This window comes from Stegodyphus dumicola, chromosome 3 (assembly GCF_044657685.1).
Source record: "Stegodyphus dumicola isolate Sdum_Otavi_A_Nest chromosome 3, ASM4465768v1".
Classification (NCBI taxonomy): domain Eukaryota; kingdom Metazoa; phylum Arthropoda; class Arachnida; order Araneae; family Eresidae; genus Stegodyphus; species Stegodyphus dumicola.
Window position 1 is genome coordinate 106565209 of NC_140770.1, and position 18922 is coordinate 106584130.

General features: G+C 32.6%; 1 protein-coding gene across 7 annotated transcripts in view; it reads left to right on the top strand.

The window, feature by feature from the left end:
• LOC118188875 (phosphoserine phosphatase-like) overlaps nucleotides 1-18922 on the top strand; it is a 157259-nt gene that overhangs the window by 124248 nt on the left and 14089 nt on the right. For 6 of the 7 annotated variants that reach the window (XM_085813129.1, XM_085813133.1, XM_085813132.1 and 3 more), the window contains exons 4-5: nucleotides 3515-3660; nucleotides 5853-6001. In XM_085813129.1, coding sequence (XP_085669255.1) covers nucleotides 3515-3660; nucleotides 5853-6001 — 295 coding nt within the window. Of the gene's footprint in view, nucleotides 1-3514; nucleotides 3661-5852; nucleotides 6002-6798; nucleotides 6886-18922 lie in introns of all 7 variants that reach the window. The other variant, XM_085813127.1, reaches the window with a different exon arrangement.

The following is an 18922-nucleotide window of genomic DNA, read 5'->3' on the forward strand; positions in this document are numbered from 1 at the left end:
TTTTATTTCTTTTTTCTGAAGAAGAAATGAGAATTTTACAAAATAAAATGAATGAACAATGAAACAGATATTAAAGTGGGGAAACTGAAAAATTTTGGAGTTTTGTAAATCAGTTGCAAAATTGTATCATAAAAGTTAGTTGTGTGAAACTTTTAACTTTTTTATTGCATTTTACCACAGAACCTGATAAAGTTTTTATTTAGGATTATGGTATCCTGTAGGTTTCTGATTGCTCGATCAATTAAAAATTGTTTAATAGTTGTCTATTCCTTCTATGCATGAATGCCAGAACAGGATTTTAGGCTCTTTTTTTTTTTTTTTTTTTTTTTTTTTTTTTTTTTTTTTTTTTTAAAGGAAATCTAAGTATCTATTTGAATATTTATTTATTACCTTCTTTTAGTATTACTTTACTGTATGATCATTGTCTGAATCAACAACATTTTGTTAGTAAAAGGGATTATGATAAGTAGTCTTTGGTCAAATATGGAATGAATCATACTAAAAATTTGTCAAAAATGGAATGAATCATACTAAATATTTGGTCAAATATGGAATGAATTTCTGGGCGATTCAGCCATGTCTGTTCTGTATTCTTGTTATCTGTTCCATATTTAAGGAATGTCAGCATGAAAATTATTGCACTTATGAATAATATAGAGAGTATAAGTATTCATAACTATAAAAGTCTGACAAATATATTTCAATACGTTACAGCTTTTATGCTGTTGAAAATAAAAATTCAACTTAAAAAAGGGTAAGACCTACCATTGAGCTGCAGACTGCAATAAAAGAATACATGGTTGTCTACATAATATACATTTTAATATTGAACGAGGAATTATCTCTTTTTATAGTTCCCTGATGACCTGGCTGAGAATTATTTTACTTATCAAATTACATTTAATTTTCAAGGAAAGCTGTGTGTTTATGAAACTGAGCTTTATTTGTTCAGGATAAGAATTTTTTAATTACATTTAAGGACATTCTACTTATAAACTGAATTACATATAAGGACATTCTACTTATAAACTGATGAGGCCTTTTTTTTAATTGCAAGCATCACTGCTTTTAATTGTAGTGTACTCTTTATATGGTTGTGAGTAGTAAAAATATAGCACAATAATGCAAACTAGTATTATTCATTGAACAGTTCCAAGACATGATATCTTAAATGAGTACTTTATAAATAAACTATGCCATTATATCTTCCTGCTTGCAATGTGCTAACCAGTTCACAACTTGTTTCAAAATGTTAATCTAAATTATATATTTGTGCTCTTCTTTATTTGTTGGGCTTAGTGACTCTTACACAAAATTTGGAATGGTATTACTTTTAATTATAATTATTACCTACTGTTTTGAAATTTTTGTAGAACAAACATTTATGCTTGCAGAATATAAGGTTGTTCTAAAACTGTCCAATAATTTCAAATTTCATGAATTGATATTCTCAATTTTTGGCTTCTTTTTTAAGAGGAAATAAAACAGAATTTTATTTCCTCTTAAAATAGTACAAAAGAAAAATTTGCTTATAATTTCATCAATGTTGAAAAAGAAAATACAATATTTAATATTTGTATTTATGAACATATTTCTCACTAAGTGTTGTTTGTTAATTGAGATTTGTAATTAGTCTTTTCTTTGCTTCTCACTACACTATTTTTTTAACATAGTTATAAAGACATCCCTTAACATTATGTAACAAAATAATTAAATCTAATTGATGCCATCTTATGTATAAGTGATACAGTAGTAAATTATGATATTCTGCCATGCAGAATGATTCAAAATTATTTTCATAAGTTTTGATATAAAAGTTCCCAGTTATTATCTGCATGAGAAGGTAGGAAGTTTCTCTTAAATGGTAGGCCTATGTGTTCAACTAAAGATGATTTTTGATTCTAATATTCTATATTAATTTCTTTAACAGTAAAAAGATTTTATTTAATTTAATAATAAAATTCTGCTTGAAAAATTATGTTAGTCACATATGAATTCTGATAAAATTGGCTTGTCAGTTTTAGTCTTTCAATAAATTAAATTTATGTTAAAATCTGACTTGTATTTGAATTAATATGTATTATTTTATTATCAATAATGTATCATAACTTTAATATATCTTATATTATTATTTCTAAGCTGAGAAAATGAATATTCATAGCACTTTAAATATTAAAGTAAAATTAACTGTAAATTTTTTCCAAAATATTTTGTATGAAATATAGGTGGGAACCATAAAATTATTTTAATTTTTGAAATGTGCAAGTTCTTTATTTCATTCTGTGTATTATGAACAAAATAATTTATTTAAAAATTAAGGCAAAATATATGTTTATTGTCTTCTGATGGCAGTTATTATTTTGATGTTTTATATTATTCTGAAAGAGAAGACATAATCTTTGAGGTGATTATAAATAAATTATTATATGGAAAGTGTAACTCAGTTTTGTTTAAAATCAAATGCATGTAATTTCTAAATGTTTTTTTCTTGAAATAATGATTTTTCGAACTTTTGTTTTGCTGATTATCATTGCCATCAGTTGTTATAATTGCATACAGGAATATTGTTTTTTCTGTTTATCAAAAGTGTTTTAGTACTTCGTGATTATACACATTCCTGATTTCAACATTCAGTAGGAGTGTTATATTTCTGGCCTATTTTTTAGTGTACAGATGACAGCAACTTACCCATGCATGTGTCATGTGTTTGAATCCACATGTATTTACATGCATTATATTTAACAAGCATTTTGCTGAAAAGTACCCATGTGCTGTATAAATGTCAGCCATATATATTTTTGCTTTTTCTTCTAAAATTTCTTGTTTCTTATAAAATGCTTCTTTTTACTATTATTTATAAATAGAACATTACCTATGAGCCATAAAGATAGACAAAAAATTGCTTTTGCCAATTTACAAAGTTGCTGATGAGTTGTTTAATATTTGTACTAATAAAAATGTACCAGTGACTTTTTTTCTAAAGACAAATGCTTTACAAAAAAAAAAAAGTGAAATAAAAAAGGCACCTTTAAAGAGACAGTTAATACTGATATTGCAAAAGCTCTGAATTGCCACTCGGAATATTAATTTAAAGAATTTCTATACAGATTTTTACTTAAGTAACTGACAATGATTTATATACTGATGTCAAATTATGAAATAAGCTGTTGCACAGAATGAAATAAAGTCTAACCTATATTAACAAACACTCAGTTTTAGTGGATACCGCCTATCAACAAATAGTTTCTAAATCCTAAAACTCTCAAAGTAGGAAACCATTGCACTTGTATTTGGCAGACACACTGTAGTAACAGACATTAACTTTAGTCATATGAGCATCCTTTAGTTAGAGGTTAGTCTGTATTTCTTTTTAGCATCGTAATTTTTTTGCTACACCAATATTTTTTTGCTACTCAAGTATCAATATTTACTATTAAAAGTGTTAGAAACTTACACTGTATTTTACTTTTACATAATTCAGATAATTTTAAATTCTTTAAATAATTATTTATAGGGAGTTGATGTCCATACTTCATGATCATGAAGTCCCTGTATATCTTGTTTCTGGAGGATTTGATACCATCATTCAGCCTGTGGCAGAGGAGTTGGACATTCCATTTAACCATATATTTGCAAATAGAATAAAATATTATTTTAATGGTAAGTATCAAATCAAATACTTCTTTTTTTAACTAAAATTGATTTTACATTTTAATTAGTTTAAATTGTATCTTTTTAAAAGCCAAATTAGGAAAGTAAAATCTTTTTATCTTATGATGAAAATCATCATCCTTAACATAATCTGCCTAGCCAACAAATGGTTGAGTAATAAAAACTGCAAATATTGATAGTTCAGTAAAGTGGCATAACGAGGGGGGCAAGGAGGTGCATGATGCCCCGGGCGCCGCTCGTAGAGGGGCGCACGAGCAGCGCCAAATGGTCTCCTAGGTTTACAAACAAGATTTTCCGGAAAATTTCAGTTTTTATTTTGATTGATTTCTGGAAAATATATTTAAAATTAATAACTATTGTAATATAATTAATTATTTATTTTCTTGATTTGTCTGATAAAATGTGTAATAAAATGTTTGCAGTACATCAACCAAACTCTTTCTGACCACTTTATTTCTCCAAAGTAGAGATATATTTTTATTTTTTTAAACGAAATGCACGCATATCTCCTGCTTTTTATTTTAACACGACCTTGTCCTGAATTTCTCAAACATATCCAGTTTCAATAATCCGATTCCATAATCTGGAAATGACATTTTTGGGGAAAATCCTAACGCTTCCGCTACAGTGGATTGCGTTTGACTCTCCTGTAAACGAGTGATGGCCTTCCTAGCTACCGATTCAACTAAGTCATCTTGCTGAGACATAGTATATTCACTGCTATGAAGCATTCAACACATGTCAATTGTTTTTAATCTCCTACTACAAAAGGAATACTGCAGGTCCCTCCTTATCTAAAATGCATAGTTTTTGATGTCACAGACTAAATTTGCATATTCCCAACTTTGTAAACGTTATAATTTTCCTTTATAATTTCCTATTTCCTTTTGTTCAAAAAGGTTGTCGATTATATGGTTATTTCATACCGAACCCACAATATCCTCTAATTGTTTTGAGCAGTGAATGTAACTGCATGATGTTACTCCACAGTAGAAAAGAAACGGAACCTAAAACTCAACTCAGATCTATACAGAAAATGTTTTTCCAAACCTAAGAGTCACACTTCAAATACTTCTTACTATTTCATTATCAAATGCTATCCATGAACGTTCATTCAGCAAATTAAAATAAATTTTCACATATTTACAATCAACGATGGGACAAGATCCCCCAGTCGTCTAGCATTGTCAAGTATGGAAAGAGAAAAATTTGAAAGGATTGACTTTGATGAAGTAAACGATAAATTTGCTTCATCCAAGGTAAGAAAAATGTATACATAGTAATTAGTTGTATTCATGTATTATATTATTATTAATAAATATATCGATTTATCTATAATGTATATTAAACTTTTAATTGTTTAAAAATTGTACTTTTTAAAACACTTATGTAACTGTAAAATAAATAATACCTTTTTAACTAATTCTAGATCATCATATGTCTGATTTTTCCGCCGACACATGCATTTCCGAATCCAAGGCTAGTGTAGTTAGGTAGTGGACTATTCTTAATATATTTTAGAGTATTTTATGGCAGATTCAGCATTTTATTATTACTTGTATTATTTTCTTATTACAAATATATTCTATACATTATATTACTGAAAGTTTTTTTTGTGGGGAGGGATGCCAAAAAGGTATTTTGCCCTGGGCGCCAGTTATGCTTGCTACGCCACTGGTTCAGTCAAAGTTATAGCACTGGTGGTTGAATAAACTTCCTGTATGAAGTTTTCCTAGTTTTTAATTTATCATATAAATGTAGTTCAGATTCTCTTACAGAGTCCTCCAAAAGACCATATTACTCATAACCAGACAGGCATTGCATATTTTAACAAAATTTAATAATTCCATGCATCATAGTAAGTATTTTATATATATATAACGGTAGGTTTTTCAAATATGTAATAATGTTTTAATTGTGCCCAATTCGAACTTGTTTAATAAATTTAATCAGATTAATGCAGTTAACCATGTTTGAGTAAATTATTACGGGTGAACTAATTAAATTGATTTGAACCATTCTGAAATTTTTTGTTTCTAACATTTAATTGCCAAATTGTTCAATTCATAATTTAGTTCATTAATTAGTTATTCATTAGTTCTGCAGCATGATTCAGAATTCTTTTATGTAACAATTTGCATCAAATGATGTTCAATAACAAGAAACTCTTTTATTTGCAGGTGATTATGCTGGGTTTGATGAAGATCAGCCCACTTGTGATCAAGATGGGAAAGCACAAGTTGCTGCTTACCTGAAACACCGTTATGGTTACCAAAGATTGGTAATGATTGGAGATGGTGTTACTGATCTTGTAGCTTCACCTCCAGCTGTAAGTTCATTTATCATTTACCTCCTCATGACAATTATTCTATACATAAAAAGTAACTAAATAGAAATCGACAAGCTTATCAAACTTAGTAGAATATTGGTGTAATGAATCGTCTGCTGTAATCTGTGAAAAATGCATTCCATTGGTGTAGTTAATAGTTATTATATACGTTCCAAATGCGTATTATTAAAACGAAGCAGTTAAAAAAGTATAATTACCTCCAAATTGAAAATTATTTTAATGTAATGAAAAATAATATTGTTATGAATTTTGTACTTATGTAAATAATTTTAGTGAAATTATATGTGAAATTGTTGTATTTTCTTCTGTGTAATGTAGCATAAAAATCTTAAGAGATGATACTACAGGAAAAATAAGAATAACTAAGTCTAACTTTATTAATTGGTAAGATATCGCCAAGCTGATGATGGTTTTGGTGACAAGTCTGAAAAGTCGCCAAATTTGGCTACATTTTGGTCCAGTTTCCATATTACTGTAATGGGTATTGTAACTGAATAACTGTAATTAATTTACATATGCAGTTATAACCATATACAGCTATCATATAATACCAGCACCAGTAATTTCAAGAAGTACAGTCAAAAGTCGTTAATTCGGACACCCATAATCCGGACCTCAAAGCTACAAACTTGCTGCGCAGGTCTCGCGTTGACGCATGCGCGTAAAACCTTTACGGCTGTGAATATGCATGTGCGCATGCGCATAATATCTTTACGCATGCGTGTTTAATGTATAACGAACAGTATAAGCTAAAATTATCTAATTATCTGTTTCAGTTAATGTTGCAGATTGCGTTGTTCCTTAATCTTCGAACTGGATCCGGCTTATCATTTTTTGCTGACTGTTAGAGCAATTTTATAAAAGTAAGTTTGAACTATCAATTATGTCAAATAGAATTTCCGATATATATTTACTAATATGTAAAAGATCTACAAAGCGAAAGTATGTTTCGAAGTCCATTAAACAAAAAGTGGAATTGCTGCAAAAAATGGATAGAGGTATATGATGCAAAAGCAAAGTTTAAAGTTTATAAAATTAAACATTTAGCACCAGTAGCAATAGAAGCTCCCTAAGATTATATGTTGTGCAGACATTGAAGATAATAAAAAGTTTCAAACTTAACCAATTTATTAACAATATATAAAAAATAAAAACACAATGAATAAATTTAAACAATATCAGTAACTTAGAAATTATAATATAACCATCATTATCAAAATTTCATATATTAAGTAATATTTTACCTGGTCTCCAAAATACTGGCATTCAATACGCGAAAAACGTATCCTAAACAGAAATTATGCGGTTTTAAATAAAATTAGCTACACTGTCAATAGATCCACACTTAATGATGAAAAGGCACCTGAAAATTAAATTAAGTCTTTGAGGGCACTTAAATCCGGCCTAACTCCGCTCACTGTAGTTAAACACGAGGAATCATAGCACAGTAAAACATCGCCGCTAACTGTTGTTAAATGGCGCCTTCATGAAGAACATGGATGCCGCCCACGGCAGTCACTCATCTTGTGGGCAGGAACCAAGGAACTTATTCCGGAAAAGTCAACTTGTAGACTGGAACCAAGGAACTTATTCGGGAAAAACCAACTTGTAGACTGGAACCAAGGAACTTATTTGGGAAAACCCATCTTGTAGACTGGAACCGAGGAACTTATTCGGGAAAAACCATCTTGTAGACTGGAACCAAGGAACTTATTCGGGAAAAACCATCTTGTAGACTGGAACCTCGGAACTTATCCCCGGACTGCATGCATCGCAAGACATCTTTCAATAGGGGCTGGAAACCGCACACCCAAGAGCCAAGAAAGCAGGAACTAGAAGGAATGAGCCAGAGCGACGCGAGATACTTGTACCAGAAGTAGGCATGACGTCATCTCACGGCAACCAATCAGCTATCGGCACGACTCGGCTTTCCAGATGATGTAACATCACGTTTCGTTCTTGCATATTAATTAGGCTGAAACAGTTCGTTCTCAACACAAACAGTGGCATTGAAAAAAAGAAGTAGAAGTAACTACTATATCCCTTTAAAAATAAGAACTAAGCCTAATAAATATTTCAAGGAGGAGAGATGATGCAGAAAAAGGGTTACAATAAGTCATATTTTCCAACAAATGCCCCCCACATCATCATCTCCGACCTGAAATAAAACTGAACGCCAGTATCTTTACAAAATTCAAAATAGGAATAAATAAATATCACAATTTCAGACAATTCAGAAATTTTTAAGAAAAAATTTTCCTTTGGGACAATTTTATCCTATTTTTCAAAATTTTACCGTAACAAGTCCAACATGTTATAAAACAATACAAAGACATATGTATGATCATACATTCAATACATTTACTCAGGGCCCTGGTCAATCATACTGCATTCTACACTATACAGTTTTACATTTATCTAATACTCATCATAATATGACTTATAACGTATTATTTTCAACTAAACAAAACTTAATTTAAATACACACAAAAACAAGTTTCACAAGAAAATTGTTCCCCAAAATCTTATCAGGTTATGCTTAGTCAGCGGTTTTGTCATGGGATCAGCCAGATTATCTTTACTTGGAACATATTTTAAATCAAAAATTTCCCTGTTCAATAGATCACTAATGAAAAATAATTTTACATCTATATGTTTTGTCCTTGAGATTTCAGTGGGTGATTTTGTAAAACATATAGCAGCCATGTTATCCGCAAACAATATTGGTCTTGAAACATAGTTACTTGCAATCTTAAACTGAATGCATTCATCCAAAATGTTTTTAAACCAAACTAATTCTTTTGTTGATTCAGTCATGGAGATAAATTCAGCCTCCATAGTAGACAAACTCACTCCCCTTTCTTTAAATGTACGCCAAGATACAGGTGATTCTCCCAACAAAGCTATTTGTCCACCAATAGACATCATATCATCCCTGCTTGAAGCAAAATCCGAATCTGAATATATATTGAGCTTCATTTCCTTGCGTACCAGTTTAAGTTTGTAATGTCTGGTATTGGAGACGTATCTTAAAAGTTTAAGTAATCCTTCCCAGTGAAACTTACCAGGATTGCTTTGAAACTGAGAAAATATATTAACAGCATAAGCTATATCCAGACGAGTACGATTGCAAAGAAAGGAGAGACATCCCAAAACATTTCTATAAGGATAATTCATCATTTCAGTTGTTTCTTCTTGTGTATTGGACTTTGATACTTTGAGTATTTCATACCTTTAACTATTGGAAGGGAAGTAATTTGTATTTTAAAAGACTTGAATCGATTAACTATGTCTTCTATATATAATTGCTGATAAATCAGAACACTATTGTTCTCATATTCAAATTCCACACCCAAAAGCTTTCTTGTTTTATCCAAAATTTTCAAATCAAAATGTGAATTCAGGACTTTTAATATCCTTTTAGCCTGAACTTCACTTTTTCCAAACACAACAATATCACAACATAAACCAACAGAATGACAAAATCTTTAAAATGATAGACACCACTCAAACTTGATAAACCCTAGGTTACATAGTGTTCTATCCAACTCGTAGTACCATAATCGCCCACACTGATGCAGACCATACAAGGCTCTATCTAAATGACACATAAAAGTTTCTTTATCTCGCTGTACAAAACCCTGAGGTTGGGACATGTAAATTTCCTCTGATAAAGGAGCGTAGAGATAGGCACTTTTTATTTCGCATTGTTTATTTGCTCATCCAAGGTGTGGAACTAAAAGAGAGAAAAAGAGCCTTATTACTGAAAAGTTAACTACAGGCGAGTAGGTTTCATCATAGGTATCGTATTTAATTTGCCGATAACCCTGAGCCACTAAACGAGCTTTAAAACGGACAATGTTTGCAAATTCGTCACATTTAATGTTGAAAATCCATCTGCAACCTAGTGGAGTCTTGTCTTTAGGAAGTGGAACAAGATGCCATACCTTATGCTTTTGCATGTTGGCCATTTCCTCTTCCATTGCCTCTATCCATTTAAGCTTTTCTGTGGATTTCATTGCCTGGTTATAAGTGTTTGGAATTGAAACCTCTAGTCAGCTATCTTGGGTATATAACGTTGAAGGAGTGCCAGTTGGGTTGATTTCGCCACTATAAGTCTTACTTCCCTTGAAATCAAACAAGGTAGGATCATACTGAATATTATGCTCAGTGCAATACCTTTCTATATCATCTGGTGATCGTAGTCTTTGATTAGACCCCCTCTCAAAATAGTACACATCCGTACTAGTGCCGTCTGGCCTTGGAACAGGTTTACGAAGCCAAGTTACTTGTCTCAATGTAGATTGAGTGTCAGTGCTAGGTATAGAAGAGGGTACACTGGTATCAATTCTTTCCTCTATTTCAGGAAAATAGCCAACTGGAGTATCAGTAGATTGGAACTCTATCCTCTCTTCAGATTCCAAATCAGGAAGGGTGCCCAGTGCAGCTCCACTGCCACTTTTCTGCATTCCAATTGACTCTTTAAAAGTAGCATTTAAGGTTTCTACTACCTTTTGCTCATTTTCCAACCAAATCTTGTACCCTTTTGTTCGTACACTGTACCTAATCAATCAGCCCTTCGTTGCCTTTGGATCAAGCTTAGAATTTCTTTTAGCCTTTGGAATTCCCACATAGGCAATCGTTCCAAATGCCTTAAGGTGACGTACTGATGTAGTATACAAGTCGGTCCGCTTAGTATACAATTCGAATGGGGTTCTATCTTGGCCCTTATGACAAATTCTATTAAATGAATATGCAAAGTACATCACTGCATCTGACCAAAATTCAGGACTCATTCCACTATCATGTAAAATTGCATATACATTGTTGAGAGCTGTCTGATTAAGTCTCTCACAAACTCCATTTTGTTCTGGAGTATATACGTCTGTAAATTCGTGCTTTACACCATTTTTATTACAATATGACCTGAATTGTTCATTATCATATTCTCGTCCATTATCAGTCCTGAAGTATTTCAACCTAAGGTTCAAAGATCTTTCAGCACGTGCTATATGCCTGTCAAATACTTCAAACACCTGACTTTTCTCTACAATGGGGTACACTACCACATAACAAGAATATTCATCAATAAAGGAAACGAAATAATGTTCACTATTCCTACCTGGAATGTTAATAGGTCCCCATACATCAGAAAAAACCCTTTCAAGCGGCCTCTTTACTTGAATACCTTCTAAGAGTCTATAGGAGATTCGTCTTTGCTTATTGATTTGGCAGTGTTCACAAAACAAATTAGGTGAGTGCTTTAACACAGGAAGACCTCGAACTGAATGTGTCTTACTAGTCCTGACAATAGCACCATAATTTATATGACCAAACCGACCATGCCATAATTCACTATTGTTATGCTGAACTGTGGATGCCTCAAATTTCACAGATTTGCCCCCCTTTTTCACTATTTTCGGGAATACATGATAGTTACTTCCTATCAGCTTAGCCTTGTACAAAGTTTCATTTTCATCATCAGTAACTATTTTTAGTATTTGCCCATTTTTACCATAAAATCTCGCTCCATTGATATCCACCTTAGGTCCAGATATTAAATTTCGTCTCAATTCAGGTGAATATAAAACATCCTTAAGCAAAATAATTCCACCCCCAAATTTCATTTTAACAGTACCCTTCTCATGAATTGGAAAAGTTACCCCATCAATAGCTACTAGCATATTCTCATTCTTCACAGGAGAAAAAGTATCGTATAATTCACGATTTTTTACAAAAATGATGAGATGCAGCAGTATCAAAAATCCAACTATCATCATTTTCCTCCAAATTGTTAACATTAGCTTGAGCGTATAAAATGGGACTGAGCATGAGAATTATTTTTACCTTTACACAACTTGGGTTTATTCTTACACTTAGGAGATGTTTTATTACTACTAGATACAGCTGAGGAAACAGAAGAAGCAGGCGAGGGTGATCTGGAAAAATTACCTTTCATTCTACAATATTTTTGAATATGACCTGGATGGCCACATTTATAACACTTGAGTCCTTTAATCTGCTTAAATTTGGGTTCACAGTGAGTACTTTGAACTTCTATAGTCTTATTTCAATTTTTCCTATCTACCTCTCTTAAATTAAGACGCGTTTCCTCTGCTAGTATTTCAAGTTCAACATTTTTAAATATGAACTTTTCATCTGGCCACTTCAAAACATTCTGAACTACTTGATCATATTTATCTGGAAAGAACCTAACAAACTGAAAACATATGTATACATCTCTTACAGCCTGATTAATATCAGCTAATTGTTCAGTTACCTGTTTTAATCTAGAAGGAAAAAAACTAATACTTTCATTTGGCTTAATTTTACAATTTAAAAACTCTGAAAACAAGGACATATGTCTTGATCGATAATCTGGCTGCAAGTATTTGGCAAGCGTATTCCATGCAACTACTGGGTCATCAATTTCACTTATCAAGTTTCTATATTCAGGGCTTACATTCGTATAAATTAAAGATAATGCCAAACTACTTCTATTTCGATAGTCGTCAACAATTTCTTTTGCAATACCCTTAACATCATTTAAATCAGGACATTTTTCAATACCTTTGATCAAAAGCCATGCATTTTTCTGATTTAAAACAAACTTCATATCTTTAAACCATGTAAAATAATTACATGCCTCAAGTTTAGAAATATTATGCATAACATTAACAGTAGCCATATTTGAATTTCAACAAAACCCGCCCCCAGTCTCTTAAGTCCTAAATTAATTTTAAACTTCAAAAGTGTGCACTAAAGATAACACAGGGGCTGAGCCCATAACCAAAATGATGCAAAAGCAAAGTTTAAAGTTTATAAAATTAAACATTTAGCACCAGTAGCAATAGAAGCTCCCTAAGATTATATGTTGTGCAGACATTGAAGACAATAAAAGGTTCCAAACTTAACCAATTTATTAACAATGTATAAAAAATAAAAACACAATGAATAAATTTAAACAATATCAGTAACTTAGAAATTATAATATAACCATCATTATCAAAATTTCATATATTAAGTAATATTTTACCTGGTCTCCAAAATACTGGCATTCAATACGCGAAAAACGTATCCTAAACAGAAATTATGCGGTTTTAAATAAAATTAGCTACACTGTCAATAGATCCACACTTAATGATGAAAAGGCACCTGAAAATTAAATTAAGTCTTTGAGGGCACTTAAATCCGGCCTAACTCCGCTCACTGTAGTTGAACACGAGGAATCATAGCACAGTAAAACATCGCCACTAACTTATGTTAAATGGCGCCTTCATGAAGAACATGGATGCCGCCCACGGCAGTCACTCATCTTGTAGGCAGGAACCAAGGAACTTATTCCGGAAAAGTCAACTTGTAGACTGGAACCAAGGAACTTATTCGGGAAAAACCAACTTGTAGACTGGAACCAAGGAACTTATTTGGGAAAACCCATCTTGTAGACTGGAACCGAGGAACTTATTCGGGAAAAACCATCTTGTAGACTGGAACCAAGGAACTTATTCGGGAAAAACCATCTTGTAGACTGGAACCTCAGAACTTATGCCCGGACTGCATGCATCGCAAGACATCTTTCAATAGGGGCTGGAAACCGCACACCCAAGAGCCAAGAAAGCAGGAACTAGAAGGAATGAGCCAGAGCGACGCGAGATACTTGTACCAGAAGTAGGCATGACGTCATCTCACGGCAACCAATCAGCTATCGGCACGACTCGGCTTTCCAGATGATGTAACATCATGTTTCGTTCTTGCATATTAATTAGGCTGAAACAGTTCGTTCTCAACACAAACAGTGGCATTGAAAAAAAGAAGTAGAAGTAACTACTATATCCCTTTAAAAATAAGAACTAAGCCTAATAAATATTTCAAGGAGGAGAGATGATGCAGAAAAAGGGTTACAATAAGTCATATTTTCCAACAAATGCCCCCCACACCATCATCTCCGACCTGAAATAAAACTGAACGCCAGTATCTTTACAAAATTCAAAATAGGAATAAATAAATATCACAATTTCAGGCAATTCAGAAATTTTTAAGAAAAAATTTTCCTTTGGGAACATTTTATCCTATTTTTCAAAATTTTACCGTAACAAGTCCAACATGTTATAAAACAATACAAAGACATATGTATGATCATACATTCAATACATTTACCCAGGGCCCTGGTCAATCATACTGCATTCTACACTATACAGTTTTACATTTATCTAATACTCATCATAATATGACTTATAACGTATTATTTTCAACTAAACAAAACTTAATTTAAATACACACAAAAACAAGTTTCACAAGAAAATTGTTCCCCAAAATCTTATCAGGTTATGCTTAGTCAGCGGTTTTGTCATGGGATCAGCCAGATTATCTTTACTTGGAACATATTTTAAATCAAAAATTTCCCTGTTCAATAGATCACTAATGAAAAATAATTTTACATCTATATGTTTTGTCCTTGAGATTTCAGTGGGTGATTTTGTGAAACATATAGCAGCCATGTTATCCGCAAACAATATTGGTCTTGAAACATAGTTACTTGCAATCTTAAACTGAATGCATTCATCCAAAATGTTTTTAAACCAAACTAATTGTTTTGTTGATTCAGTCATGGAGATAAATTCAGCCTCCATAGTAGACAAACTCACTCCCCTTTCTTTAAATGTACGCCAAGATACAGGTGATTCTCCCAACTAAGCTATTTGTCCACCAATAGACATCATATCATCCCTGCTTGAAGCAAAATCCGAATCTGAATATATATTGAGCTTCATTTCCTTGCGTACCAGTTTAAGTTTGTAATGTCTGGTATTGGAGACGTATCTTAAAAGTTTAAGTAATCCTTCCCAGTAAAACTTACCAGGATTGCTTTGAAACTGAGAAAATATATTAACAGCATAAGCTATATCCAGACGAGTACGATTGCAAAGAAAGGAGAGACATCCCAAAACATTTCTATAAGGATAATTCATCATTTCAGTTGTTTCTTCTTGTGTATTGGACTTTGATACTTTGAGTATTTCATACCTTTAACTATTGGAAGGGAAGTAATTTGTATTTTAAAAGACTTGAATCGATTAACTATGTCTTCTATATATAATTGCTGATAAATCAGAACACTATTGTTCTCATATTCAAATTCCACACCCAAAAGCTTTCTTGTTTTACCCAAAATTTTCAAATCAAAATGTGAATTCAGGACTTTTAATATCCTTTTAGCCTGAACTTCACTTTTTCCAAACACAACAATATCACAACATAAACCAACAGAATGACAAAATCTTTAAAATGATAGACACCACTCAAACTTGATAAACCCTAGGTTACATAGTGTTCTATCCAACTCGTAGTACCATAATCGCCCACACTGATGCAGACCATACAAGGCTCTATCTAAATGACACATAAAAGTTTCTTTATCTCGCTGTACAAAACCCTGAGGTTGGGACATGTAAATTTCCTCTGATAAAGGAGCGTAGAGATAGGCACTTTTTATTTCGCATTGTTTATTTGCTCATCCAAGGTGTGCAACTAAAAGAGAGAAAAAGAGCCTTATTACTGAAAAGTTAACTACAGGCGAGTAGGTTTCATCATAGGTATCGTATTTAATTTGCCGATAACCCTGAGCCACTAAACGAGCTTTAAAACGGACAATGTTTGCAAATTCGTCACATTTAATGTTGAAAATCCATCTGCAACCTAGTGGAGTCTTGTCTTTAGGAAGTGGAACAAGATGCCATACCTTATGCTTTTGCATGTTGGCCATTTCCTCTTCCATTGCCTCTATCCATTTAAGCTTTTCTGTGGATTTCATTGCCTGGTTATAAGTGTTTGGAATTGAAACCTCTAGTCAGCTATCTTGGGTATATAACGTTGAAGGAGTGCCAGTTGGGTTGATTTCGCCACTATAAGTCTTACTTCCCTTGAAATCAAACAAGGTAGGATCATACTGAATATTATGCTCAGTGCAATACCTTTCTACATCATCTGGTGATCGTAGTCTTTGATTAGACCCCCTCTCAAAATAGTACACATCCGTACTAGTGCCGTCTGGCCTTGGAACAGGTTTACGAAGCCAAGTTACTTGTCTCAATGTAGATTGAGTGTCAGTGCTAGGTATAGAAGAGGGTACACTGGTATCAATTCTTTCCTCTATTTCAGGAAAATAGCCAACTGGAGTATCAGTAGATTGGAACTCTATCCTCTCTTCAGATTCCAAATCAGGAAGGGTGCCCAGTGCAGCTCCACTGCCACTTTTCTGCATTCCAATTGACTCTTTAAAAGTAGCATTTAAGGTTTCTACTACCTTTTGCTCATTTTCCAACCAAATCTTGTACCCTTTTGTTCGTACACTGTACCTAATCAATCAGCCCTTCGTTGCCTTTGGATCAAGCTTAGAATTTCTTTTAGCCTTTGGAATTCCCACATAGGCAATCGTTCCAAATGCCTTAAGGTGACGTACTGATGTAGTATACAAGTCGGTCCGCTTAGTATACAATTCGAATGGGGTTCTATCTTGGCCCTTATGACAAATTCTATTAAATGAATATGCAAAGTACATCACTGCATCTGACCAAAATTCAGGACTCATTCCACTATCATGTAAAATTGCACGTACATTGTTGAGAGCTGTCTGATTAAGTCTCTCACAAACTCCATTTTGTTCCGGAGTATATACGTCTGTAAATTCGTGCTTTACACCATTTTTATTACAATATGACCTGAATTGTTCATTATCATATTCTCGTCCATTATCAGTCCTGAAGTATTTCAACCTAAGGTTCAAAGATCTTTCAGCACGTGCTATATGCCTGTCAAATACTTCAAACACCTGACTTTTCTCTACAATGGGGTACACTACCACATAACAAGAATATTCGTCAATAAAGGAAACGAAATAATGTTCACTATTCCTACCTGGAATGTTAATAGGTCCCCATACATCAGAAAAAACCCTTTCAAACGGCCTCTTTACTTGAATACCTTCTAAGAGTCTATAGGAGATTCGTCTTTGCTTATTGATTTGGCAGTGTTCACAAAACAAATTAGGTGAGTGCTTTAACACAGGAAGACCTCGAACTGAATGTGTCTTACTAGTCCTGACAATAGCACCATAATTTATATGACCAAACCGACCATGCCATAATTCACTATTGTTATGCTGAACTGTGGATGCCTCAAATTTCACAGATTTGCCCCCCTTTTTCACTATTTTCGGGAATACATGATAGTTACTTCCTATCAGCTTAGCCTTGTACAAAGTTTCATTTTCATCATCAGTAACTATTTTTAGTATTTGCCCATTTTTACCATAAAATCTCGCTCCATTGATATCCACCTTAGGTCCAGATATTAAATTTCGTCTCAATTCAGGTGAATATAAAACATCCTTAAGCAAAATAATTCCACCCCCAAATTTCATTTTAACAGTACCCTTCTCATGAATTGGAAAAGTTACCCCATCAATAGCTACTAGCATATTCTCATTCTTCACAGGAGAAAAAGTATCGTATAATTCACGATTTTTTACAAAAATGATGAGATGCAGCAGTATCAAAAATCCAACTATCATCATTTTCCTCCAAATTGTTAACATTAGCTTGAGCGTATAAAATGGGACTGAGCATGAGAATTATTTTTACCTTTACACAACTTGGGTTTATTCTTACACTTAGGAGATGTTTTATTACTACTAGATACAGCTGAGGAAACAGAAGAAGCAGGCGAGGGTGATCTGGAAAAATTACCTTTCATTCTACAATATTTTTGAATATGACCTGGATGGCCACATTTATAACACTTGAGTCCTTTAATCTGCTTAAATTTGGGTTCACAGTGAGTACTTTGAACTTCTGTAGTCTTATTTCAATTTTTCCTATCTACCTCTCTTAAATTAAGACGCGTTTCCTCTGCTAGTATTTCAAGTTCAACATTTTTAAATATGAACTTTTCATCTGGCCACTTCAAAACATTCTGAACTACTTGATCATATTTATCTGGAAAGAACCTAACAAACTGAAAACATATGTATACATCTCTTACAGCCTGATTAATATCAGCTAATTGTTCAGTTACCTGTTTTAATCTAGAAGGAAAAAAACTAATACTTTCATTTGGCTTAATTTTACAATTTAAAAACTCTGAAAACAAGGACATATGTCTTGATCGATAATCTGGCTGCAAGTATTTGGCAAGCGTATTCCATGCAACTACTGGGTCATCAATTTCACTTATCAAGTTTCTATATTCAGGGCTTACATTCGTATAAATTAAAGATAATGCCAAACTACTTCTATTTTGATAGTCGTCAACAATTTCTTTTGCAATACCCTTAACATCATTTAAATCAGGACATTTTTCAATACCTTTGATCAAAAGCCATGCATTTTTCTGATTTAAAATAAACTTCATATCTTTAAACCATGTAAAATAATTACATGCCTCAAGTTTAGAAATATTATGCATAACATTAACAGTAGCCATATTTGAATTTCAACAAAACCCGCCCCCAGTCTCTTAAGTCCTAAATTAATTTTAAACTTCAAAAGTGTGCACTAAAGATAACACAGGGGCTGAGCCCATAACCAAAATGATGCAAAAGCAAAGTTTAAAGTTTATAAAATTAAACATTTAGCACCAGTAGCAATAGAAGCTCCCTAAGATTATATGTTGTGCAGACATTGAAGACAATAAAAGGTTCCAAACTTAACCAATTTATTAACAATGTATAAAAAATAAAAACACAATGAATAAATTTAAACAATATCAGTAACTTAGAAATTATAATATAACCATCATTATCAAAATTTCATATATTAAGTAATATTTTACCTGGTCTCCAAAATACTGGCATTCAATACGCGAAAAACATATCCTAAACAGAAATTATGCGGTTTTAAATAA